The sequence below is a fragment of the Gekko japonicus genome, unplaced genomic scaffold, assembly GCF_001447785.1.
Source record: "Gekko japonicus isolate JY-2015 unplaced genomic scaffold, Gekko_japonicus_V1.1 scaffold1103, whole genome shotgun sequence".
NCBI classification, from domain to species: domain Eukaryota; kingdom Metazoa; phylum Chordata; class Lepidosauria; order Squamata; family Gekkonidae; genus Gekko; species Gekko japonicus.
The window spans coordinates 314,867-342,269 of record NW_015163121.1 but is presented as its reverse complement, the minus strand read 5'-3'; the positions used below and the strand labels follow the sequence as shown (position 1 = coordinate 342,269).

The window sequence follows — 27,403 nt, the reverse complement described above, 5'->3', positions numbered from 1 at the left end:
GGGGGGGTGCTCTCTCTCCTCTGAAGCCGGCTTGCTGTCCTGGGGGCTGCCTGGGTGTAGGGATGGCAGCATGGAGGCTGCAGAGAAAGGGACGGGGTGTAGAGGAGGATAAGCTCTTTACTTCCGTCCCTGACATGAGACCTGCAGCTCGTGATGACTCGGGTCTTACATGTCCTCCACTCGGTCCAGTGATGGCATTTCAAGGTGGGAATAACCACAAGCTCCAATGGGCAATAGCCTTGCCCACTTTCCTGAAATATGAGCCAGATGCCACGTTGGGGAGCCATGTTCATACAAATCACAGGTGATATATCAAAGAACCACATGTGGCTCCTGAGCCACTGAGTGAGTATCACTGCTCTAGGATGTCTGACCTATCCGAAACCATGTCCAGAGGTGTGAAATCCTTGAGAGAACTTAGTTTATTTGATCCTCACAACTGGCTAACTGCAAAAGACAACCATACTTCGGTTGTTATCAGATTTGGTCTTCGGCTCTCTCAAACCACAGGTTTTTTAAATTGTGACTTATAAATATGTGTTTTATCACAGTCTTGAGACTTTTCAGAATAACTGGTTAGAATTATACTTTTATCTAATAACAGTTAACATTGATCAAACCTTGGCAATGCTGGCAAGCCGCGGGCAAAAGGTGTGGTATTAAATTTCTTAGCATTAACATATATCAAAGAACATGGCAAAACTGACAAAACATATGTGGACCATGCCACACTTTCTGTTGCTGTTATCCTGAATAATTTGCCATGCTGTTTCAGAAATCTATTACTTGGCATGAGGAGAGATTGCTGTTACTACTGAATAATTTCTATAAAGACCAAGTAATAGTTGCCCCTAGCCTGTACATTCTTGTCTCATTGCTTGAAGAAGAAGAGGAGGAATTGCTTCATTGCTTGAAGAAGAAGAGGAGGAGGAGGAGGAGATTGGATTTATACCCCGTCCTTCACTACCCAAAGGAGTCTTTCAATCTCCTTTCCCTTCCCCTTCCCACAACAGACACCCTGTGCAGAAGGTGGGGCTGAGAGATCTTTTTTGAGAACTGCTTGTGAGAGAACAGCTCTGAAAGAACTTGTGACTGACCCAAGGTCACACCAGCATCTGCATGTGAGGAGTGGGGAATCAAAGCCGGTTCTCCCAGGTTAGAGTCCGCACTCCTAACCACTACACCAAGCTGGCTCTGTCGTGCAGTATTCTTTAACATTAATACAATTAATTAGTTAATGGATATTCCTGACATTAAATGCATTTGCTAGAATTTGAAAAGAGTAAATACTGCCCAAGCTAGTGTTTGGTTTTTCCATTGACTTCCACCAGTACAGTTTCAGCTTCATGCCCAATAGAAGTTTGTATTTATCATTGTTTACATGGTTTCATGCTTCAATGTAACATTGTTTATTTAAAAAACAAAATGATTTTGTCTTTTTATTTCTGCCAATGCAGGATGCTGTCATGTTGGCAGGTGACGAGCAAGCTTGGAAAGAAGTCAAGGAAGCTATAAATAAAATGACAACTCCCAAGTCACAACAAGGTATCCTTTTCATGCCACAATAATGAACCAAAGTAAATGGACTTCCTTTTGAATCAGGAACATATAAAGACCCTCCTGCTCATTGACATTTCTAGGTTATGCAAACTTTTTGTACCATAAATATTCTTCTCTGCCTGTCCATCCATCCTCTTTCTATCACTTCCTCTATCAGTAATTGTTAGACAGCATTTAGAGACCATTTTTCCCTCTCAAGATAAGATGTGACACGGCTCTACATGAGATTGCCCTTGAAGACAATTCTGAAATTCCACTAGTGAAAAATTGTACAGTTTATTGTATTTATCCAAATGTCCAGGATAGGGGCTTCCCCCCCCCCCCCGTATCTCTGGGAATTTGCCAACCTGGAGCTGGTAACCCTAGTCAGGCCTGGTCCCAATAAGTCCTCCCTCAAAGGCCAAAACTGCCCTGGAAAGGGCCCCTTCCCTTCCCTTCCCTTTTACTGGCAGAACCAACCTTAGAATGCTACAGTTGCCTTAGCAACAGCCACTGAGGGAGTCCATTGCTTAAAGCTACAGGCTCTGCTTTGATCATTTTCAGCTTTAAAAAAAAATGAATTTTTTTTTAGGGGGGGTTCATATTTTTCTGCATACCTGGAACCTTTTTGAGGTTTGTAGAAAGATCAGTCTTACCTGTTCAGAGCTCCAGTCATCAGATTTGAGTATTTTTGTTTCAAGATTTTTTCTGTATAGCGTCCATGTGGCCCCAATCTGCGGATGAGGTATCCACAGATGGGGACCATAGGTTACACCAATTTTGTGATCACTTTGTTGGCCGCCAGTCAGTTTCAGGTTCAAGTTAAGGTGCTAGCTATAATGAATAAAGCTCTTCATGCCCTCTTGCCCACATTTCTAAAACAGATCTAACTTTCCTGTTATACTTGGCTGTGTCAGCTCCATTAATCTAAACAGGATCCTTTGAAGATCCCCTCCTGCAGACAAGTAAAATCTGGCACCGCTTGTGTTAGGCCTTTGAAGTTGTGGTGCCTATGCGGTAGAACAGTTAGGGATGCCAGCCTCCAGGTTGGACCTGGGACTCCCTGGGAATTACAGCTCATCTCCAGACTAGAGAGATCAGTTTTCCTGGAGAAAATGCCTGCGGAGTCTTGTGAGCAAAAATTCTACTTCGTGAGTTACTGGCATTAAAGTTGTGAGGGAGCGATTTGGCTACTGCATGAATTAGTTTGCTCTGGAGCCCTCTTTCCTGAGCTAAGACAAAAATGTGTGAGCTGGAAGCTAAAAAAAATGTGAGCTAGTTCATACTAACTCAACTTAGAGGGAACACTGTTTGGAGGGTGTACTCCCTGGTATCACACCCCTGTGCTCCCTCACCAAACCCCAACCTCCCTTGGTTCCATCCCCAAATCTCCAGGAGTGTCCCAACTTGGAGCTGGCTACTCTACTCCCCTGACCCGCCTCCAGTGGCCAGCTGAGACCTGGCAACCCTAAAGAGCTTACTAGAAGAAGTTAGGAAAGCTGTCATGCTCCTCTCCTAAATAGAAGTTTTTAGATGGGACTTTGTGTAAATTGGATGCTGCTTTTAATTAGGGTTGCCAATTCTGGTTTGGGAAATTCCTGGAGATTTGGGTGTGAAGTCTGGGGTGGGTGAGGTTTGAAGACAAGAGGGATCGCAGCAGGATATAATGCCATAGAATCTAACCTCCAAAGCAGCCAGAGAATCTTATCTTTGTAGTCTGGAGATCAGCTGTGTATTTCCAGAGATTTCCAGGCCTCACCTAGAAGCTGGCAACCAGTGTTCCCTCTAAGCTGAGTTAGTGTGAGCTAGCTCAGTTTTTTGGTCTCTGGCTCACTCATTTTTTTTTCTTAGCTCAGGAAGGATGGCTCCAGAGCAAACTAATTTATACAGTAGCCAAATCGCTCCCTCACAGCTTAAATGCCAGAAGCTCACAAAGTAGAATTTTTGCTCACAGGACTCCACAGCTTAGAGGGAGCATTGCTGGCAACCCTAATTGTGGTACCTGTCCAAGGATTTAAACTAAGAAACCATGTGGCTCACTTCAGAAGAAATCAAATTTTCTTTCCTTTTTCTATTTAAAATATTTATATACCACCAATATGTAAGTAGTTCTTACTGTCCTCAAGACCTATGATATTTTTCAGCTGCTCCCTTACTTATTCACCACTTCTTTTCTCGACTCAATGTGATGTGTGTCTTTGTATTCTTTAAACTCTTCTGCACTAAAATTCTGGCTTTTCAGCCTATTATTTACTTACTGTTCTAATCTACCCTACTGTTGCCTTCCGTGCCTCTTAACATCGTAGGACCTCTTCCTACCCAGCTTTCCAGTCTGGACACTTTCTCCTTACTTAAAAATTAAAGTTCCCTCACAGGAGCTGCAAAGTATCATTGAGAGTGTACTTTTCTTGAGCATTGCAAACATTGTGAACATTATACAACTTTACAGCAATTCAAGCCAACAATGTCAAGAATTCACTGCTACCAACACAAAAATCCCTTAGGTTACAGTTTAGATGACAAATTTATTTTGTGCTCTTAAAGTGTCTGAGTGCATCATGCTATTTTTTTTTAATTCATCCAAAGTATTATATCATGAACGTGCATACCAGTCTCAACATGGCCCTGTCTGTGAATTCTGAAAACCAGAGACTGGAAAACAGATTAGACATGAACTGAAAGATAAAACGCCTGAGAAAAACCTCGAGTTTTGCAGAAAAATCTGAAGTCTAAAAATAAATACACTGGGGAGGAAGTAAAAATCCTAATAATAAAAACAGCACCTATACCTTTAAGAAATGAATGAGATCTCAGTGGCTATTGTGGGGGTTATTTTGTTGTTGTTCAGTCGCACAGTCGAGTCCGACTCTTCGCGACCCCATGGACCAGCTCCCGCCAGGCTTTCCTGTCTTCCGCCGTCCTCTGAAGTTTGCTCAATTTCATGTTCGTTGCATCTATGACACTGTCTAACCATCTCATCCTTTGCCGTCCCTGTCTTCTTTGACCTTCAATCTTTCCCAGCATCAGGGTCTTCTCCAGTGAGTGCTCCCTTCTCATTTGGTGGCCAAAGTATTTGAGCTTCAGTTTCATTATCTGGCCTTCCAGGGAACAGTCAGGGTTGATTTCTTTTAGGATTAACTTATTTGATCTTCTTGCAGTCCAAGGGACTCTCAAGAGCCTTCTCCAGCACCATAGTCCAAAAGAATCTATTCTTCGGTGGGGGTTATTAGGCAACCACTATACTGCAAGCCTTCAAACTTTGGTTTCTTTCAGTAAAAGGTAGAGGAAAGGCCCTTACCAGGGCTATTTAAGTTTCCCCTGCCCCATTCCCCTACCTTCTGCCCTGGAGGGAGGACTCATTGAGGCCAGACCCAGCAGCAACCACCAGGTAGCTTGCTACTGTGCAGTTTTGTGCAACTAACCCATGTGCAGCAGTGGTTATGACTTGATGTGACACAACTTCCCTGGGCCCTGTAGCAGCCTCCATACCACTTGTACAACTTGGCCTGGCCCAGTAGCAGCAACCATACAACTAACCTGAGTGACTTGCTACCCCATGACTTCAGCAACTTAGCCAAACTTTTCCAAGGGAGAGGCTGCCATGGGAAGGGGAGGAGGGAAAGCAGAGAGCCAGTGTGGTAGCGTTAGGGATGGTCACAAACCGCATTTTTGCAGTTTGGTTCATGATTCGTGGCTGAACCACGAACCCATGCAAATGGGGAGGTTGGTTCCTGAACCAGTTCATATTGGTTCATGCACCATTTAAAACCCTGGCTTTCTGCTCCCCACTGCTTTTTGCGGGGAGCAGAAAGCAGGGGGCCATTTAAACAAAACAGGTGAGTGACAGAGAGCTCCTTGCTGATCAGGTGTTTGGTTTCATTTGCTGGGAGCCATTTAAACCACTGCTTCTGCTTTCTGCTCCCCACAAAAAGCTGTCGGGAGCAGAAAGTAGGGATTTAAATGACTCCCAGCCATTTCACTCCCTGCATGCTGCCGCATTTTAACCCACTTTCAGCTGTTTTTGGGGAAGAGCAGAAAGCAGGGGTTTAAACCCTGTCTTTCTGCTCTTCACAAACAACCATGAATTGCATTAAAATTCATGAAAGTTCATGGCTGTTCTTCAGTTTGCAAACATTGCTTCGCAAACCACGAACCGGCCAAAACTCATGATGAACTTTAGTTCCCTAGCATAGTGGTCAGACCCAGATTCAAATTCCATTCTGCCACTCTGCCATTGAAGCTTGCTAAGTTACCCAGTCTCTTTCAGTTATAGGGTTTTTGTGAGGATAAAATGAAGGACGTGAGAATGATGTAAGCTGCTTCCGGTCTCCATTGGGGAGAAAAGCGCAATATAAATGAAATAAATACATTATAAATAAAGCTGGAGATGAGAGAGTCAGATAAAAGAAAAATTGTTTGGTGAGTGGGAAGGAGACACAAGGAGAGAAGATGCGGAGTCTTCCAGGTGGAAAGGAAGAGGACATAGTATAGAAGGAGTTATAGGGAAAAATGAAGGAGATGAACCCTCCAAGTCTTTGCAGGTTCCCTCTTGTTTACCTTAAATTTGCAAAGAAGATAATGGTAAAACAAACACAAATTGCCAGTCACCAAAGTCGGTATCACAATATATATTTTCTGAGTACATTCTTCTTCTTCTTCATTTATTTATTTATCCTTGGATTTATATCCCGCCCTATCATTCTCGTTATGATAGAGAAGAATTTTGTGTTAACTATGTGTGAAGATTAAAGGAGTAATACATGGTTTGCATGCTGGGATTTTATGCATAAATCTGATATATGGTAGGATACAGTATGGAACAATGGCAGAAACAACCATGGTCTTGGATAGCTTTTCTCCTGGAATGTATTGTAATGTCACTGGAGGTAAAGTTTTAATTAGTGTTTGAGGTTTTTTTCCTCCAGAGCTGCTAACTCTTGAGACTTCAGTGTAGGTATTTAGAAATGCAGAAATGGAAAACAATTACTCGGTGATTGCTCAACAAGTAAGAAACGGAAAAATATCACTGGTACAATTCAGTTGCTGACTGCTTATCTTCTGTTCTAGGGAGGTATAATTGCTCATAGCAGTTTATAGAACTACGTCTTCCTAAATGAATCTGATAAAGATCTCCTGAATGGTTTACTTTGTATCTGATTCATGTGGACATTAAGACCCTTTTTTGTCTCACATGCTAATACCAAAGGAGCTTTTCAAAGATTTAATAACTGAATGTTAGCTGTGTCTTTTATCACATAGATCACTAATCTAACACCTTTTATCTATGAAACTCAGAGCAGTTTTTCTCAGTCTTGGTCAATTAGAGTAGGATAAAACTCCTTTCCTGAAAACCGTTAATATTAAAGAAAAGAAAATTGGGTATCCATGCATTGGGTTTTAATTTATCAACATGAGAAGGTTTATTAGATGGTAAATGTAAAAAACTTATATTTTCTGAAGCTGAAATAGTGAATGAGTTACCAGAGCATTATATGTTAATATAATTTTGGCACAAGTGTTTGCTTTTGTTTGACAATTACAGTGAAGAATAATCCTTAATCAAAGTGAACAACAGAATGGAAGCAGGCTCTGGTGAAATACCAGACATTGTTAAAGAACACCAGTACTCTTCTCCCAGACACAAATATCTACCAGCTGAAACTACTTGACCTTGCCATGGATGCCTGCATAAACCTTAGTCTTTTGGAGGAAGCTTTGCTTTATGGCAACAGAACTTTGGAGCCCTACAGGTGAGAGCTGGAGTTACAGTGACGTTTTATAAGATTCAGTTTTGTTCCATGGATAATCAGTATTGGAGACAACCACTGCTGTGGAGAATGTGGCTGAAAAACAGAAAGGGCAGAAATCCTTTGCACATGTACAGAACGTGACAGGTGTTTGCATGTTTGCAGAGTACTGTATTGTGCATGGAATGAATCTGCTCCCCTTAGTTAGAACAGAGTGATTGCAGCCTGGAGTGCTGTGCTACCCCCTGGCCAGCCATATCTTGAGATTGGAATTCCTTAAGGCTATGCCTGCTATGGCAATAGAAGAGGGAACGGAATGAGGTCTCTGTGATTTACACTTGCTGGACATGTTCTGCTGCCGCCAAACCTTCTAATTAGTAGTACAATCTGTCTCTACAATCAGCACTATTCTTCTGAATGAGGCTCGCACAACATGTGGCCTCTGGACAAACAGTAACCTCCTTCCAAGAAGTGGGACAGCCATACGCTGTGTAGCACATTCTTCGACACGTATTGGGGTATGTGATCATACTATGTATGAAATATACTTTCCTGGAGAGCTGTGATTCCTTTTTCTTCAGATCCCCATTTTTCAAACACGTCTATGTTCCCAGGCATATTTGCGAATCCGTCAGCTTGCCTGCCTATCTGAGCAGTACCATTTTGTGTTTTTTGACCTCCTTGTGTTATCATCTGTTTTTAACCTAATGTCTAATTAGCTTTGATTGATATGGTTTGTACAAGAGAAAAGCTGCTTCCTTTGATGCAGGTAGTAACTGTGTGGTACAGCGATGAGATAGAAGGGCCAGGATGATCAAAGGGTGATTGCAGCTTTGTGCTTTTTCCCACTGTAGATCTCTTCTTTTGTTAATACTGATGTATAATGTTGAAGAAAATAATGACAACGGGCAACCTTTGAATTAGTATATTCAAATGCCACTACTGGCCTAGCTATTCTTTTCACTTATTTGCTTGGGTAAAGGCAGAGCTTCAGTTCTCCCATTATGGGAAACCATGGTTTAATTCAAGTCAATAGGATTGGTATGATTGTCCAAATGCAGGCCAGGCTTATTTAAGGTCTGTCAAACAAGAATGTAAAGTCAGGATTTGAGTTGGTTTATAAACTACAGTTGATCTTAATTATAGTTTGCAGACATCCTGGCATAAACCTGGTTTAATCTTGGCTTGTTCTCTGCCACGATCCTCTCAGGCAATAGAGAGAAAGAAATGAAACCAATATTTGCTGATTTAAGTGGTATAGTAATAACAACAATAATAATCCTATGGCGATGTGTGTACTATAGCCAGAAGAGCCAAAGATTGTCTGGCAGCTTTAAGTTCTAGCCCTTTTAGCATTATGCACCACTAAAGTGGTGAGCTAGACTTGGGGGGGGGGCTGAGAGGGTTCTGAAAGAGCTGTGACTGACCCAAGGTAAGCCAGCTGGCTTCAGGTGGAGGAGGGCACAATCGAACCCAGTCCTTCAGATTAGAGTCCGTTGCTCTTAACAACACACTGGCTCTTGATTCAAGTGGTGATGGTCTATAAACTGAATCCTGGTTTCCACAAACTAACCACACTAAAAATAAGCCATGGTTTTATATTATGTCTGAATGGAGGCAATCAGTTAGGTCTTGGTGTGTTAAATGGTATTCAACTAGGATGACTGCAATAGTGATTGCTAGATAGAAATTCAAGAACTATGAGATTGGTCACTGAATTTGAACAGATGTGCTTACATTTTGATTACAGTACAATGTAGAAGGTTTCTAAGGTAGTTTTGCCTGAATAATGAATTCTAGTTTTAAAAATGTTGGTGTAAACATTTGACTATGGATACTTTTGCTCTAGAATCATGTCAATGTTTTTGAGATAGTAGGTGATTTCTCCCCTTCTTTTTCTGGTGATGTATGAAAATGACTCTTCTTGTAAGACCTAATGTTGCCATGCCCTGGAAATCTTTGAAAAATTAACCGTGGCCTTGAATAAGCCCCAATAAAAGTTGGGCAGAATTGTGTTTAATGAAATACTGTGGTGACCCACCTACTCTCACTTCTTGGCAATGCTCTTGTAAAAAAAACAAAACACCAGCAATCAAAAGGTGTCATCAGAGTCGTATTGTTCTGCTCTCTTCTCATCTGTCTTTATCCTTCATCAAGAATCACAAAATCAGTTTCATTGTGTGGGAAATAAGCTTAGTAGTATGTCCTTGGGGAGGGAAAGGGTAGTAGGCAAGCTCCTTGCAAAGCAAGACACTGACTGAGTGTTGTTGTTGTTGTCACCTCTGGTGTGCTATTACTGCTCCTGACCATGCTGCCTTGTGTGCAGTCTCTTGTTATGCATTTTAAGAACATAAGAGACGCCAATGTTGGATCAAGCCAAAGACCCATCCAGTCCAATACTCTGTCACACAGTGGCCAGAAATACCAGTGCCATCAGGAGGTCCACCAGTGGGGCCAGGACATTAGAAGCCCTCCCACTGTTGACCCCCCCCAAGCACCAAGAAGGCAGAGCATCACTTGCCCCAGAGTCCCTATCTATACCTTGTGGCTAATAGCCACTGATGGACCTCTGCTCCATATGCTTATCTAATTCCCTTTTGAAGCCGTCCATGCTTGTAGCCGCCGCCACTTCCTGTGGCAGTGAATTCCATGTGTTAATCACTCTTTGGGTGAAGAAGTACTTCCTTTTATCCATTCTAACCCGACCGCACAGCAATTTCATGGAGTGCCCACGAGTTCTTGTATTGTGAGAAAGGGAGAAAAGTACCTCTTTCTCTTTTCTCACAATTTTAGTTCATTAACTATTCTAGGAAGCACATCAAGACTATTAATGGCCTCAGTAAATAACCTTCCTCCTCCTGAAAATAATCTGCTGGCAAACTACCTTATAGTTTGATAGTTTGATAATCTGCTGGCAAACTACCTTATAGTTTGAATGTCCTCATGGTAACAATGGGAAATGTTGAGACCAAAAATGCTCCTGCAACTGCTATGGTTAAAAAACCAAAATCCTTGCTAATTAGTCAATGCAGAACAGAAAAACAAATATGTAAGCAAAACTAAATCTTTGTATTAACATGAAATTAGTTATTGCCACTACAGCAAAATACCAGATAGTGAACTGTCTTGGTGTTTGAAGTAATTTCCATGTGTACTTGGTAAGAGACTGCAGTGTTTGAGGGGAAGAGGCTTCCACCCACGGACATTCTTCTATGTTCACTTTCCAATTCACCTTCCTTTTATAATTTACTTCCATTATTTACTGTTTCTGTTGAGCTGCCTTCCTTTCACGCTTTAACATGCAAACACTGAGCCTGAGGCTAACAATGCTGCATATATTGTATAGTGGAAAGACTGCAGCAGCAGCAGAAAACAATTATAATTTTATCAATCATTTTAATATGCCTTCCCTTGGTTGTTTAGTGATGTGTGACATAGTTTTCAAGGTACCCATTACAACCAGGTTGATTTCCTCCTTCCCTTTCGCCTCCCTTCTATGTATGCACAAATGTCACGTACTTTGATCGAATGTTGCTGGCATGGGAAAGCTGGCCCCTTTTGTACCTTGAAGAAGTTGCTCTTAGTCTCGCCAGGTGTAAAAGCATTTCCTGAGGAGAGACATTTTCAGTCCGAATTTGCTTCTTTTTACCTTCGAGCCATCACTACAAGCCTTGACGCACCTGACAAAAAATCTTCAGTTTCTCATTACAAGAAGTTGCGCCTGAAGCAGCAGGATATCAAATCCTAGGAAATCTGTTGGGGTGCATTGAATTTCTCCAGTTGAATCAATCTGCTGCTTGACTGCTCCTGCAGTTCCATTACAGCTATCTATTTTCCTTTCCTCAGCTGTGGGGGGAAATATTGTTATCTTCAGGGAATCACCTGAAAAACTGAGTTATCCATACAAATAGAACCTGATGTGATCCACCTTTAAAAGGGTCTGAGAAACTGGTCTAAAAACATTTTAATTTCAGGGACTGTTTGCTGTATGTGTGTGTGTGTTTCCATTATGTGATCAGCAGGGTTGACATCCACTGCTGAGTGCTAAGTGCCATTTTTGAACACATGTTGTCATTGCAATAGTTGCGAGGTTTTCAGTTAACCATGCTATGTAGGCAAGCCCAGTTATTTATTTAAATAACATGTTAAACTGATCAGTCTAGCTTATCTAATGCCTTCTTTTGTGCTGAAGATTTAGAGTGTATTTCGAAAGGATCTGCATGCATAAATATGTCTTAATTTCTAAAACAAAATATTACTAATTTAAAAATAGCAGAATCCAACTCTAAAAGGAGTATTCGGCATGCTTAAAGCTATCTTATGAGAGTGCTATATAGAACTCAGAGCATCATCATAAAAAAAAAAACACCTGACCTTCTCTATGATCATAAGAGCATAAGTAAAGCTGTGCTGGTTCACATCAAAGATCTGCCTCATACAGCATCCCATTTCTCACAATGACCCAGCCAGTTATTTCCAGTCCACAACATCCCATGAAAATAGCTATTAGCCTTGTGACTTTAGTAAACCTTAGAATTTGGAGGTTTTGTTTAGCTATATGGCTAAAGCTGTTCATAGACCTATTGTTCATTCATTTCTTTGGTCCTGTTTTACCCCAATTCTTAACATTTTGGATTACCCTAATTCTTCTGGTTTTCCCTTTCTAGCTCTCCAATACAGTACCCACGTCAGAACCTCTGTTATCAGGGAGAGTGGCTGAGGACCACCTGAGTCTGACAGAGGAGACAATGTGAAGTTCTAGGGTCAATTGACAATTGAAAGTAACACCGTAACCAGTCTGAGTGGCACAGATCAAAGGGTTCTTGAGAGAACTCAAGTGTGGTGGGAGCGGACTGTTGATCTAAGAAAAGTTTGAACACGTTATTACAATCTGCCTCCTTACCTGAGTGGTCAAAAGTAACAAATATAACACTGATTTTTAAAAAGGAATCCATAAGGAGCCAAGAAATTAGAGGCCAGGTAGCTCTGTAACCTATTGTTAAAATAATAATGTTTTAAAGAATGTATAGACAAACAGACCCTGCTGTGGAAGAGTCAGGGTGGCTTCTGCTGGGGCAGATTGGGAAGCTGAAGTGTCCCGGGAGCATACTGAGCTGGCAGCCCCTGTTGAGCTGGCAGTGCTGCAGGAGCCAGTCTACTCAGACTTGGCCAGCAACAAAGATTTGTCTGTCCCCTCTTCCTGCACTACCACCAGTCAGACCTCAGCTGGGATCTTGGTTGGTGGATTCATGGGTGAGTGCCACTGGGGCCATTTAGGTCACCCTGGGTGGATGTGGTGGGAGTGAAGATGACAGCTGAGCCAAAGCCCATTGTCACTGCTGCTATCCAGATGTGGAGCAAGAAGCCCTAACATCATTGCCAGTGTTGCTGGGGTTTGGTTTAGCTTGCTTCTGACTGCCAGTGGCACTTTAGGATAGCAGCCCAGTGGGACCCCAACTGGGAGCTCAACAGTTAAAGGGCCGTGCATGTTTTCGGCTGAGGTGTTTATTGTGGAGGCTGCCTTGTCCCAGCCTGGTCTCCCATCCTTTTTAATGGCGGGACTGACCCAGCTGAGCTTTCTGCCCTTTGCAGGTTGTGTAAGCAAGCCACCAAACAGTGCTCGCTGTCAAAGGGTCAGTTGGCCTCTGGTTTCTGCAAAGGGAAATTGTGCCTCATCAAACTTTTGGAGTTCTTTGAAAGTGTTACCAAGCATCTGTGATCTGGTAGCGACTATATACAAGACCTCATTCCAGCCAACACTTCTGCAGTGCAGACTCATAGAGTTGGAAGTGGCCATACAGGCCATCTAGTCCAACCCCCTGCTCAATGCAGGATCAGCCTAGAGCATCCCTGACAAGTGTTTGTCTGGCTGCTCCTCAAAGACTGCCAGTGAGGGGAAGCTCACCACCTCCCTAGGCAGCTGATTCCCCCGTTGCTGTTAAATACTGGGTTCAAGATGCATTGCAGTGAACAGCCGCCTTTGGATCCACTCATCCCGAAGTCCACACACCAGCCAGTCATGGAACGCTTCCTCAAGGTCGTGGAAGTTGCAGTGTTGGGTCACGGGTGGCACGCTGGAGGGCCATAACGTAGGCCGTGATCGACTCACCCGTTGTCTGGTTCCTCATGTAGAACACGTGGTGGGCCGCAATGATGGAAGGCATTGGCGCAAAGTGCTCCTGCAGCCAGTCTATAATAGTCTGGTATGGAGTGGCTCATAGCTCTGCTGGAGCCAGCAGTGAGCGGGCAATCTCGAATGTTGAGCAGCCAATATCGAATGTTGAGCGGCTGCAGACCCGGAAGAAAGTGGCACGCTTCTTCTCGGCCTCGATGATCTCGTAGGACTCAAGGAAGAACTCAAAGCGAGAAATGTAGGAGTCCCAGTGCTGGAGAAGACTCTTGAGAGTCCCTTGGACTGCAAGAAGATCAAATCAGTCAATCCTAAAATAAATCAACCCTGATTGTTCCCTGGAAGGCCAGATAATGAAACTGAAGCTCAAATACTTTGGCCACCAAATGAGAAGGGAGCACTCACTGGAGAAGACCCTGATGCTGGGAAAGATTGAAGGTCAAAGAAGACGGGGACGGCAAAGGATGAGATGGTTGGACAGTGTCATCGACGCAACGAACATGACATTGAGCCAACTTCAGAGGACAGCGGAAGACAGGAGGGCCTGGCGGGACCTGGTCCATGGGGTCGTGAAGAGTCGGACTCGACTGTGCGACTGAACAACAACAAAAAACTTGTGTACGTAAAGGAAAGCATGTCCATTAGCATGTGCAGAATGCCTTTTACTCAGCAATAAATAATCAGTGCCAGACTCCTGTCACCATCATCCCACCCCAAAAATACAGGATTAGGACTGAAGGATTTGAAGAGGGTCTAGAATCTTTCACAAAAGAAAAAAAGAGCCTACTTAGTGGTGTGTAGAAATACTACTATTAATATAACCATTGACTGAACAGGTCCTACCTCATGACATCACTGGACCTCCACCCTTGACATCATTGGGCCCCTCCTAATGAGCCTCAGAGTTTAGGATGATGGGGATTGGGCAAACCTGGCCATACCAGTGTACTTACACCCACTCGCCATAAACACTCTGGCTTTAGGTCTGGGAGGAAGCTTTTTTATACTGGCGGAAGGCTCACACTTCTCTGAGCAGAGTGGTAAGATATAAGCTAATAGTTCTGGGCAATGGTGCAAGGCCACAGCTTTTGAGTTTCAGGATTTTTATCGTGAAGAATCATCCTGCGCAGAGCCTAGCTTTGTGAGATTGCATACACTTTTAAATTGTTATTTCACTAACTTTGGGAAAGTTACAAACTGATGACTAGAAAACAGCTATTGTGTGCATGTAGAATATCAATTGTACAGAGAAGAGTACATGGCAAAATACAGCATATTTTGATTACTGAATTTTCATAATATGTCTTAACTGGGAAGTTTGCCACCTTCTCCTTATAAATACGTGAGTGGCATTAGTGGATGGATTAATAAAATAACTGATTGTTGCGTTTTATGTTGAACCAATTTGTATGTTTACTTTGTCTCCTTGTAGTAAGATGAATATTAAAAAACAAGTTGTAAAAAATTACATTCTGGGCACCTGCCTCCAGGTTACCTTTGTTTAAAACATCCTGAAATAATTGGATTCATAAAGTTTCTCAAGTAAATCTGGTTTTGGGATTGCATGGTAGTTACAGTGGCTAAAGATGGTTAAATATACATCTAAGGCTGCTGCCACACGGGACGGCTGAAACACGGCTAAGCAGAGCCGCACCGAACTTGAGACGCCGCGGCGGGATCCCACGGATCCCCTCAGCCGCGGCGCATCGCTCCCCGGCACGATCAGATGCCGGGGAGGAAAGTCCGATGGGAGGGGGAGGCTGCCGAACTGCGCATGCTCGAGCATGCGCAGTACGGCCAGGGGCCGGGATGCGGCGGTGCAAGGACGCGCCGCCCGATCCCACGGCTCGGCTTGCGGCGCTGGAAGGGATACAACCACCTAGTTAGGTGGTTCTTTTTTACAGCGCGGTATCGCCGTTTGGGACGGAACAGGGACGGGCAGGCAACGATGCCCAGATGTTGCCGTGGGATCGTGCCCGTTTGCTCCGCCCCCGTTCTGTCCCGCTCCCGGCCCAAAAGGCCTCGTATGGACAGGACCTACGAGTCACATGTCTCTATTCTCGAATAAGGGGAAACCCCCCCCCCAAGAAAATGGACTGGAACATGTCACAACTAGGGGGTGCTGGTGTTTAAATGTTAATGCCTGGGAGCCTATGGGGGATCATTATGATGGTGGCTTTCCACACAGTGTTGCAGTGGAACAACTAACCCAAATAACTCATTACAAAGCTACAAATTATCACACACACACACACACACACACACACACACAGGCATTCTCTTGCAATGAAAAGAAATAATAGTTAAAGGAAGTTTTTTTAAACAAAGAATGGAAGAGAAAATGACAACGCAGGCAAATATTTCTTCTTTTGCACTTGCAGAATTGTGGTCTTATATATGGCTGCGGGGAGTGCTACAGGGTTGCCCCTTGCCAGACTCCAGATAAGGCCTGGAGTTCTCCTGGAATTACAACAGATCTCCAGCTGACAGAGGTCAGTTCCTTGGAGAAAGTGGTGACATTGGAGGATGGACTCTGTGGCATTCTTTCCTGCTAGAGTCCCTCCCTTCCCCAGGCGCCACCCCCCAAAAAAAAATATTTAGGAAGATGCATCTCATTGTGTTGAAAAGATTGGGATCAATGTTCCCTCTAACCTGTGGAGTCTTGTGAGCAAAAATTCTGTTTTGTGAGCTCCTGGCATTGAAGTTGTGAGTGAGCCATTTGGCTGCTGCATAAAATAGTTTGCTCTGGAGCCATCCTTCCTGAGCTAACGCAAAAACGTGTGAGCTGGAGGCTAAAAAACTGTGAGCTAACTCACACTAACTCAGCTTAGAGGGAACACTGGTTGGGATATAAGTTAGACATGAAGTACTATTGATTTATTTAGTGCACTTTTTTCTCCTCCTTCCTCCAAGGGGCTCAGGGTGACATACATCTTTCTTCCCTCCTACATTCTGCCCTCATTTTGCCTGTGAAATAGGTTAGGCTGAGAGAGTGACTGGCCCAAGGTCACCCAGCAAACTTTATGGCAGAATGGGGATTTGAGCCTGGGTCTCCCAGGTCATAGTCTGACACTTGAACTACTACCTCATGCAGGTATGAACACACCTGCTTTCATTTATAGTTTTTAAAAGTGTGTATGTGTATATATATATACACTTTCAAAAACTATAAATGAAAGCTAATCTATTCATACCAGCATGGTGCTGCTTTTGAATATTGATCAATTATATATTGCATCTTATTACAACACTTGAATCTGAAATGTGCTTACTCTTAATTCTTCCAGCCTTTTACCGCACCAGTCAGCATAGTAATAAGGTTTGTTGTTTTTTGATAATGATGCATGAAGTTGAACAAAGTTGAAGTCCAGCGGACCTTTAAGACCAACAAAGTTTTATTCAAGGCATGAGCTTTTGTGTGCACGCACACTTCCTCAGATACAGTGAAATGGATGTTACCAGTCCATATCTATAGGCAGAGGGTGAACAGTAAATTAGCACACAACATAATGAAGATATTTATCAGCATCAGGAATAACGAGCTTGGTTTATATGGTTACCATTTAATATAATGAAGATGTTTTAACAGGTGCAAAAACCAAACAGAGATAACAAGTTAAGTCCACATGGTCATCACTTGTTTGGATTCAATTCCGTGGGAAAACACAGCGAGGCAAATAAATATGTCAGAAGCTGGCTTTGTTCTACTGCTTCAAACTTTGTTCTACTGCTTCAGACCAACACAGCTGCTCACCTGGATCTAGGTGCATGAAGTTGTTTTTCATGCCGTAAATGGCTCCAAGTTTTGCTCCCTGTGGAAAACTACTTTGCCTTGCATTGCCTGGGGGATCTTGGCAACAATAATCCCTCTCAGATCTCATGTTGTTTCCCAACAAAGTTCACAAAAGGTTACAAGTCATCATGGAGTATGGCTGATGATGGCTGGAATGTTTAGCATCTTAGTTGCTGACTCTCATATCAAGGAACAGAGGTTGGTTATCACAGCAAGCTCATTTTGTGGCTGTGCATTGTACTTGACAGAAAGGGCTCTGCTTTTTAAACCAGTTGTGAAACCCTCAGACACGGCTACCCATTTGGCATTTTGGAACAGAAAGCATGTGATGCCTTTTAAGAAGATAACATACTGCCTTACATACCTTGGCCTTTATCTCTTGCTTTCTGTCTGGACACAGCTAGCCTGCATATTGTCTCTGTGGCATGTCTGCCTTCTAGGTAACACCCCCAGGGCTGGACAGTTATCAAGAGGTGAACAATAGTTAAAAGTGTTACTATGGATTTGTTGTACAAGCAGGGAGGCATTCTCTGCCACCATGCTTCAACTAGATACTGATGAAGGGCTTAAAACCAAGGGATTGCTAATACTTTCTGCAATATGGGTTTAAAGTAGGAGAAGTTCCCAAGACTCAATGGCACATTACTGTATAATGGATCTTTGGGAAGGAAATGAAAGCTTATCATGCCAGTGGGGGTAATTTAGTCATTTACTTCCCTCCAGTGGTAATGTGTGAATAGTTATCTGGGGCCCTGGTCACACCGGGGGGGAAAGGCGCGACTGAAGTGCGGCTTTTTAGAGCCACAACAAAAGAGAAGCACGGCTGCGGGATCAGACAGATCCCCCGAGCCACCACACAGTTGCTCCCCGGCATGATCAGATGCCGGGGTGTGTGTGTCACGGACAGGAGAGGAGGCGAGCCTGTTGTGCATGCGCGCGCATGTGCAGTTCAACAGGGCCTCGGATGCTGCGGGGAGACGGGCGCGTCGACAATCAGACACCCGCCCGTGCTGCACATCAACCAGTAGGTAGTACTGTTTTGGTGCTACCTTTTTGATGTGCGGTTTCACCCGGAAGGGACGGATCGGGGACGGGTGCACTCCGCTTCCCAGATGTTGCGATATGATCACGCCCGCTTGATGCACCCCCGATCCGTCCCTCTCCCGTGGCAAATCCTCCCATGTGACCGGGGCCTGGGATGGAAGTTTTTAAGCCTTGGGTGGTATTTAAACATTCAGGGAGAGCTCCTGCACTAGCTCTGCTCTTGGTGATGGTAGTGGTGGCCAGGAGCTCTCTTCTTTGGAGATCAGGGTCCTGGCTACTGTCAATGGTGATCTCAAGGAGTATACGATTCTGTTACCATGGGCTGCTCTTGAGGATAGTTCGGAAGCTACAGCAAATGCAAAATGAATTATTCCACCCTCTTACAGAGGGCTGTTCTATACAAAATGGGCCTAGCTATTATGCAAACTGTATGTATGTGTTGGTATTATTTCCACCAGCATTCTATTAAAAAAGATTCTTCATATGAAAAATAATTATGCTACAGACAATATATATTTAGTGATTTCTAAGTTCTCTTTGTATTTTTGGAGCTATTAGCCTTCCTTTGACAAATTTTCAATATACCTTGTTTAATCAAGATTCAGAAAAGCAGCAGCTCGGTGTCCTCAGGCCATGGCAGCACTGGCGACAGCTATAGCTTATACAGAGATACCTTCGTCTGATACTGAAGCAAAGTTAAGGCATTGTTTTCAGTACAATAACATTACCCAAACTAGTGATTAAGTGCCTATTGAGTTTCATTTCCTTATAAGAACATGTGTAAGAACCCAGGAATGTATACTGCAAGTGAACTAAGCATTAATCTGTCAGCAGTCTAAGTGTGTTTAGGACAGGGCAGTGGAACTATGCAAAAGGTGACACAGTGTATGTTTGCTGGGAAGTATTTAAGAGCAGATGGGAGCTGTAAAGCAGACTGATTCAAGGAAGTGCTCCGCATGTATCTCCTTCATTAGCTGAGTCTTTGTTTAAACCTGTATAAACATGGGCGTCACAACTGCAGATCCCCAACAAAGCTCAAAAAGCTACACTATTGGAAGAACATTAAAACAGTGTGCTTGAGTCAGATTTTAATAGCATTTTTCTTTTAAAAGATGTTAAAAGATAGGAATCGTGTCCTTATTAAACAACCTTTCAGAGCTGAATACCCATTTACAGTTAGGATCAAAATGATCAGATGGAGTTTGGGAAACCTCAGTCCCATTGACTTTATATGGAAGTCAGACATCTTCTGCAGCAGCCCAGCTCCCCTCAAGCTCATCCATCTTGGCTGTCAGTCCCTTACCTGGACTCTTCAGATTTGTTTCTACTCAACCTCTTCCATGCCTTCCAAGCACCTCTTTCTCTTCTCCATGCTCATTGATAGTGACTTGTGCAGTGCTTGAGTTGTAAGGGTTACCATTTTTGTAAGGGTATTGAGGAGAGGGCAATGATTTGGCCCTGTTTTTATTAAGTGCCTCCCTCCTTCTACCCATAATTAAAACACTGGATCCAGTGTAATCTGGTGAGCGAACAGGATGCAAAGAGTGGACCGGAACAGAAAAATGTATGGTTCTATGAGAAATATTTTGTCATTCTGGAGTATGCAAGAAGTGCTGTGTGAAACCTAGGACTTTCTGTGCACATTTGTGCTTGGTGTGCCTGCCAATAGCATAAGTTGATATTTTCGCATCTGGAGCAAGTTTCATGAACAGTGTCCCTACCTGATATAACAAAAACAATCCTGTAATTTTAGTTGTATTTTTCTTGACTCAAGGATGACTTCACACTCTAATTTAAATGTTTGCCTTGTCAAAACAGTGTAGTTTTCATCACTTTCCTTGCTTCCACAATTATGAGAGAAGGAAGGGGCAGCTCCTACCAGCTCGCACTCCTGCAGCAGCCTTTGTCTGGCTTGCATAAGTCTCCCAGAAACTGAGCAAGGGAGGTGCTGTGCCTACTCAGCGATGGCCAGGAAGGGCCAATGGTAATGTGGTGAAGAGAGAGAGAGGTTCTCTCATATCTACCCTATAGGGCAAGGTTTGGCTGCTGAGTGCAACCATAGGCAGGCTGGTGGGGTGACAACCTTCCCAGGAGATCTTCCCAAGAGATTCCCCCTCCCTTTCTGCTGATTGGGGCTTGCCGCAGCCAGCAAAAAGGTGGGAGGGAAGTTCCTCCTTGGGAGATCGCCCCCTTTCTGCTGTCTGCTGTCTTCTGCAGTCTTTTTAAAGTTTAAAGGGACTGCAGAAGACAGTGTGAAACAGTTGTGCAGTGGGGAACACATCCCCACCCCGCAGCTGGTTTTGGCTTGTCTTCTGCAGTCCCTTTAAACTTTGAAGGGACTGAACAGCCCGAAACAGCTATATGGTGGGGAGCAAGCTGCTCCCCGCCCTTCAGCTGTTTTTCAGGCTTTGTGCAAACCCTGTTTAAAGGGTCTGTGGTCCCTTTCAATGGGGTTTGCAGGGCCTCAAACTGCACGAACCAGTCCAGTTCACAATCAAAGCCTCCCAGCTCAGTTCGATTCGGGGTTCGATTTGTGCTTCAGAGGTTGTTGATCTTTTCCCCAGCAATCTTAATTCCTGCTTGTGATTCATCCAGGCCAGCAAATTGAATAATTACATGTCTTATATAACTGTCCAAACATCTTATTTTTCTGTTCTTCAAAGGTGTTCAGTACAATCTAGGAGACTTCCAGTAGTTCAGATCCTTTGACAAAAGGCAGTCCTTAGATGTTTGTTGTGTCTGTATTTGTATGCAGGTCATCATAAAAAGTTTATCTCTGATTAATAAATGAACTAATGTCTTTGGCTAAAGACCACCACTGATAACAGAGCTGTATACTGCTTTACATCCTTCTGCTCTTACACTTGTTCAACTACTCCCTGGCATGTACCATTCCTGGGATTCAGCCTCACATTATGCAATCATCTTTAAATGATTTAGGTGGGCATGAAGAACTTTTCCATGTAGGAATGTCATTTTAAAACTTTCGTGTGACTGCAGAGGGTTACATGGAAATATATTAAAAGCTTCTGGATTCATGTCAGTGACTTTTGGGGGAATCCTTTCTCTCCCCCCCCCCCCCCCCCCGTTGCTTCTTTGGTTAGATACATTTCCAGCATTGTTTAAAAACGTTATTAAAAAAACATGTTCTACAATACATGGCCATGTTTTTCCCCTGCTTGAGTTTAGCCAGCTAACAGTATACTCCCAAGAGACCCGTTTCTCTCCTTTATATTTAATTTTGCTTTTTGTAAGCCAGAGGGTTCCCAGAAGTATCATCCATAACCACTCCAGCATATGCAAACGTTGGCTATAGATATGTGCCATATGGGGACTTTTACGAACTATAGCACCTTAAAAATATAATCCCAAGGGGCCTAAAATGCATTGTTTGTTTCAGCACTGCTTTTTTTCTCAATGGCTCATAATGCTTGGTGATATGTAGCCATTCCTCATAAAACTGCAGGCAAGTAATAGTTACTTATATACCCTATATACCCTGGAGCTTTTTTTCAGATCACCCATACTCAACACTCTGTATTCTGATTTAAGGGTAGGACCACCAACCTTCTCTTCGTTTCCTTACATGCCCTCCTTGGATACATCTGTAACTGTGTTGCCTTAATTAGGCAATAGGGTTATTAATTTCTTTTTGCCAATATGAAACCAATTTGCATTTTAATGGGATTTCTGTAACAGCGGGTGGTTTTACTACTATGGGATTTTTAAAAGTTCAATACATATGCCTCTCTAACTTGTCTGTGTTTTGGTTCAGGTTTAGCTTTAATGGGGCAGATCCTACCCCTCTTCCTCTAGTCCACACTAAAAGTTTGAAGCCTTCCTTCAACTTCAGTGGCTTTTCTGTTGGAAGAAGGCTTCTTGAAGGATGGCTGGATCCACCCCACTGTTACTAGTCATAATTGACACTGTGGCCAGTAAAGTAGCATACAGCAGTGGGTGTTCTCATCAGCCCTTTCCTTTATAACCATGGCACGCTCTCTTTTTCTTTTCTGGTCTGCCAAACAACCCCTAGAAGAATTCAAAGAAATCATGGCTGCACAGAAGTGAAGGAAGAAGGTGATGACTCTTGCTGTTGGTTGACCCGGGATTAGCACCTAGCCTCAGTAACATAGAATATGGTCCCTCTGTGCTGGTGCAGGGATCTAGATGGTGTTGCCAGTTACAAGCAGGTGGCAGGCAGTTGCCCACTGCTGCAGCCTGTTGCCTGCCAATGGTAAATTGGGGAGTGGGAGCAAAGGGCGTGAGAGCTGAAAACCTGAAGTGACATAACCACAACAGTCCCACTGATCTGCGATGGGACTCCTAGAGCATCGACATCACTTCTGGGTTTTGGCTGGAAATGACATTGTGTGGTGCCATTTCTGCCTCTCTGCCCCCCCCCCCAGTAAGCCTACCCTAGTAACACTTTTTTTTGCCAGCAGAAAAGCTAGTCGGATCCAACACCATAGGTAGCTTGCATGCATTTATGGGTTTTAATGTGGTATATTTATTGAATTAATCATTAAAACAAAACACGGAGGATGGTGGCCAATGTATTTGCTTTGGTCCCATTGTTATCCCTTCCAACAGCCAGACAGCTTACACACTCTCTCAATGAGCCCATAATTCCTTTATACATCAGTGAGCAGAAAGACAGCTGTAAAGGGACCTGGTAGCATTCTGTGATTCACAGGCTGCTTTATGTTTTCGCACTGTCTGCTTTGAACTCCTTATGTCAGTAGCCAGAGCTGTTGTTAATCATGGCACTGGAGAATACTTTGTTTGCTAGAGTATACAGGGAATAGAGTTCACTTAATGTGCAATTGAATCTCCATTATCTGTACTGTCCCCTCTTAATTTGTGTGTGACCATCTCCCTTGTAGTTCCACACAAGATGCCTTATCTATACAAAGCTATAATTAATCAGAAGTTCTGATTATCTGAATAAGCCATTAGCAAAAATGGGTTTGGACTGTATTATTGTTTCAGGGGCTAGGATCAGGAAAAATATGGCCTTCAGTATATGCTTGGAAGATATGTGGGTGTGTTTAAACAAAGCTAATAGCATGAGGGTAACACCCAGGCTAGCCTGATCTCATCAGATTTCAGAAGCTTAGCAGGGTTGGCTGTGATCAGTGTTTGGATGGGAGACCACCCAGGAATACCAGGGTCCCCACGCAGAGGCAGGCAATGGGAAATCACCCCTGACCATCTGTTGCCCTTAAAACTCTACAGGGTTGCTGTGAGTTGGCTGCGACTTGACAGCAAACAGAAAAACAACAAAAACACCCTAGCAGGTTCTTCAGATTATGTCTATCATTATGGGTATGCATGTTTTCTTTTAAATACTTGTTTCCAGTATTCCATTAATTTTCATTAATGTTTACATGAATTCATTTCCGTGTGTGTTTGTTTTCCATTGATTTCATAAGAACATAAGAAACGCCAATGTTGGATCAGGCCAAAGGCCCATCCAGTCCAACACTCTGTATCACACAGTGGCCAGAAATACCAGTGCCATCAGGAGGTCCACCAGTGGGGCCAGGACATTAGAAGCCCTCCCACTGTTGACCCCTCCAAGCACCAAGATGACAGAGCATCACTTGCCCCAGAGTCCCTATCTATACCTTGTGGCTAATAGCCACTGATGGACCTCTGCTCCATATGCTTATCTAATTTCAGTGGGCAGTACATTTCTTTTTTTTTTCTTTTTTTTATATAAAGGTTTTATTGACTCTCCTAAAAAGGAGAGGTATTTCGCTTAAAATAGAAAAATTGGGAGGGTATATAGTGGGAGAAAGAGAAAGCTGAGTGATATATTAACTGGTAAATTAAACTGTTAGTAATGTCCAATCATTCTTCTTAGGCTTCTTCTGTGAGCAGTCAAACTTCTTTTTTCAGTCCGGTTATAGGTGTTATCTATGTTAGTATGTTAGTAATGTTCCTTTGAATTTCTGTTAAAAAGCTTCTTCCGGGCGCCTTCAGAACCGCTTCTATGCGTGCTGGTTTCTTTTTCACTCCCGTTGACGTGGAGGAGCTTTGTCTGTTTTCTTCTCCTTCCGGCTTTTTCCCCCCCATCCTCCTTCGGGTCGCTATTAATACTTTCAGTTCATATGCTATAAATCCTCTTTCTTTCTTGCCATTTCAGGAGAGTTCCAGCTTTGAGAATGGTATTTAGATTCGATTTCGCTTTTATACGCTCCCAATCTTTCTGCTGAAACCTCCTCCGCAACTGTTGACTTTTAAAAGCGCTTGCCAGGCACTTTCTCGCTGTCACAGTTCAACTTTTCTCCTTTCACAATTCCCCGTCAGATTCACAGCAATAAACAATCCAGGCAGTAAGCAGCCGGTTCTCACCCATAAGCAAACGCCCAGATCGGAAGTTCCTCCCTTCTTCTCCGCTTGTCTTTACCCAGCTCCGACATCTTGGGTTTTTTTGTTTACTTTTAATAAAGTTCTTAAAGCGCGCTCCAGAGAAACAAAACTTTTTCATGCTTCATTTCAAATACATCAAAGGAAATCACTACTATCCGCTCAGTCCATTCCCCCCCTCCTTTACTTTCTCGCTTACGAAGTTAGAGGATCAACCTCCTTGTCTTTTTCGCTGGGGGGGGGAAGCGCTTTAGTTCTTTTTCTCTGCATTTTGACAACTCACAGTTAAGCCGATCTTTTCTTTTTCCATTTTTTCGGAAGGTCGCTTATCACTCGGTGACGTCTGGTGGCTCCGCTAAACCCCGTAAACAAGGTCCATTGGGGCAGGGCATGGCGGGAGCCTCGGTCTCTGACCTCTCGGCCGAAAGAGAGACTCCCACCTAGTACGCCCTAAAGCGCCTCGGATCCGAGCTCCTCTCTTCCTGAGGTGCTCGTTCGGGTCTCCGCTTGTGCGGATTCCCTCCTCCACCGCGGGCGGGCGAGACGCCCTCGGGAGTGACCCGAGGATGCGTCCGCCATTCGCAGGAGCCAAACCGGAAGCCGGCAGTACATTTCCAGAGGTAACTTCAGATGAAGCTTTGAAGGATTTGATCTCCCCCACCCCAGTTCCTTGGTGCCAGATTTCAGGTAGCCAGGAGAAAGGATCCAAGTAATTAACAGTGCAATCCTAAGCAGAGTTACACCTTTATAAGCCCATTGACTGGCTTTTTTGAGGATTGCACCATAAAATCCTCACTTGTGAAACTGGCAGAGGAAGACAATTGGCACTCCCTAGAAGTCAGCCACGGTGGCTTAGAGGTTAAGACGCTGAGTGGAAGATCGTAGTTCTGCAGTTCGAGACCCAAGTGCTGTGTGACAGAGTGAGCTCCTGTCTCTGGCCCCAGCTCCTGCCAACCTAGCAGTTTGAAAGCAAGAAATTGCAAGTAGATAAATAGGTACCACTTCGGTGGGAAGGTACCTGTGTTCCGTGTGCCTCGGCATTTAGTCATGCCGGCCACATGACCACGGAAATATCTTCAGACAGTGCTGGCTCTTCAGCTTGGAAATGGAGATGAGCACCACCCCCTAGAGTCGGATTCGACTGGCTTTTGAGCAAGGGAAACCTTTACTTTACCTTTACTAGAAGTCAGCTAGTGTTATAGGGGAGACCGAGGGAGGTGCTTGGCATCCCGAGAAAGGCAGACCGTTACAGAGAGCCAGAGGGATGCATTGGCACCCTAGAAAGGCAAGCACACAAGTCACTCCTCCCACCTTGCCATAGGCACAGTTCCCACTTGTTCGTTTTTCAGTGAGTGTGTGCGCATCATGGAAAACAAACACTGGAAATCATTTGATGGAAATCTCTCTGTGTGTGTGCATGCGCTCTGCAACAGATGGGCAAAACCCTGCATTCTGACAACACAACCAAGGATTGTTTGTGATGGGCACATGCATGGTTTCTTGCAGGGGCGGACTAGAATGAAAAAACGCTCCCCCCCCCAGTAAAAGAGCTTGCTCCTAGTCTGCTGTCGCACTGCTTCCCTCCCCTGTCCCCACCCCCTAGGTGGGGGGGGGTGAAAAAAGCCTTCCCAGCTAGCCCCATACCATGAGGCTTAGCTGGGCACATCATTTGCTGTTCTAGTGAGGCTGGGCACATTCCCAGCTGAGTGGGGTTGTAATGTATTCATCCCCGACCGCAGAGGCGACCAGGTCGCCATGCGGTCGGGTGAAGCAGTAGAGCCTTGGGTATGAGAACAAAGGGTCAAGCGGATCTTAGCCCGCACCAATAGGAGGGCTTGGATCCCGACCGAGAGCCTATGGATCTCTCGGACACTGTAAATAGCCAATCGTGGGTGTGGGTGTGTGTGGGTTTTCTGGGCATATATGCTGGCCTGCGAGCTGGCTTCTTTGTCTTGTTCTGAACTAAGTAAAAGTAGGCTGAGCTGGGATCACTCTTGTCAAGTATTGACTCAACGCCGTAGTAAGAAGTGATTTCAGCTTTATTTAACAACAGGAACCTCAGAAGAACACACAACAACAAACAGTGGAGCATAGCTCCCTTTTAAACAATCCCGGGCTGGTGTAGCCACGCCCAGGAATAGTTAAGGACCAATAGTATTCTTACAATAAAGTCCAATCAGGTTTGTTCCCTCCAGCACAGTTCTTAAGCTTTTGATTGGTTACATTTTACCTTCAACCAATAGGATTGTTCCAGCTTAGAATCCTGGTTGAAACTCAAGCTTAACATTGCATTTAATACAGTGAATACATAACAATTCCTCCCCCCTAAGATGGAACAATACCCGTGCAGACATAATCCTTAAGATAGGAGGGGGTACGCCTGGTTCGTTGGGACCTTCTAAATGTTTCAGTTTCTGGAGGTGGCATGGTTTCAGTGGCTTGGGGAGACCCACTGTCTAAGGGTGCCGGATCACTCTCGGTAGTGGGACTGAAGTCCTGAGTCGGGGTCTGCTCGAGCTCAGGGTCTGTGAGGGGCGCAGCAACACCCACCTCTGTTTCAGGAGGCTCTCGCTGCTCGCCTTCTGGGTGGAGGATCGCGTCAGGTTCGGTGCTGGACTCGTGTCTGGAATCAGCCCACCTCTGCCTGAGCTGATCTATGTGGCGCCGCAGCTTCCTGCCATCAGCTAACTGCGCTACATACATTCGGGAACCTAAAACGGTTGTAATTATGGCGGGAAGCCATAAGTGCCCCTCCCTGTAGTTTCGCGTGAACACCTT

The 27,403-nt window shown here is 44.1% G+C and overlaps 1 protein-coding gene across 1 annotated transcript in view; it reads left to right on the top strand.

Moving 5' to 3' along the window:
- Nucleotides 1-27,403, top strand: part of LOC107106688 (histone-lysine N-methyltransferase SMYD3-like) — a 117,772-nt gene that overhangs the window by 49,024 nt on the left and 41,345 nt on the right. The window contains exons 5-6 of the mRNA XM_015406872.1: nt 1,458-1,545; nt 7,115-7,289. Of these exons, the coding sequence (XP_015262358.1) occupies nt 1,458-1,545; nt 7,115-7,289 (263 nt within the window). The remainder of the gene's footprint in view (nt 1-1,457; nt 1,546-7,114; nt 7,290-27,403) is intronic.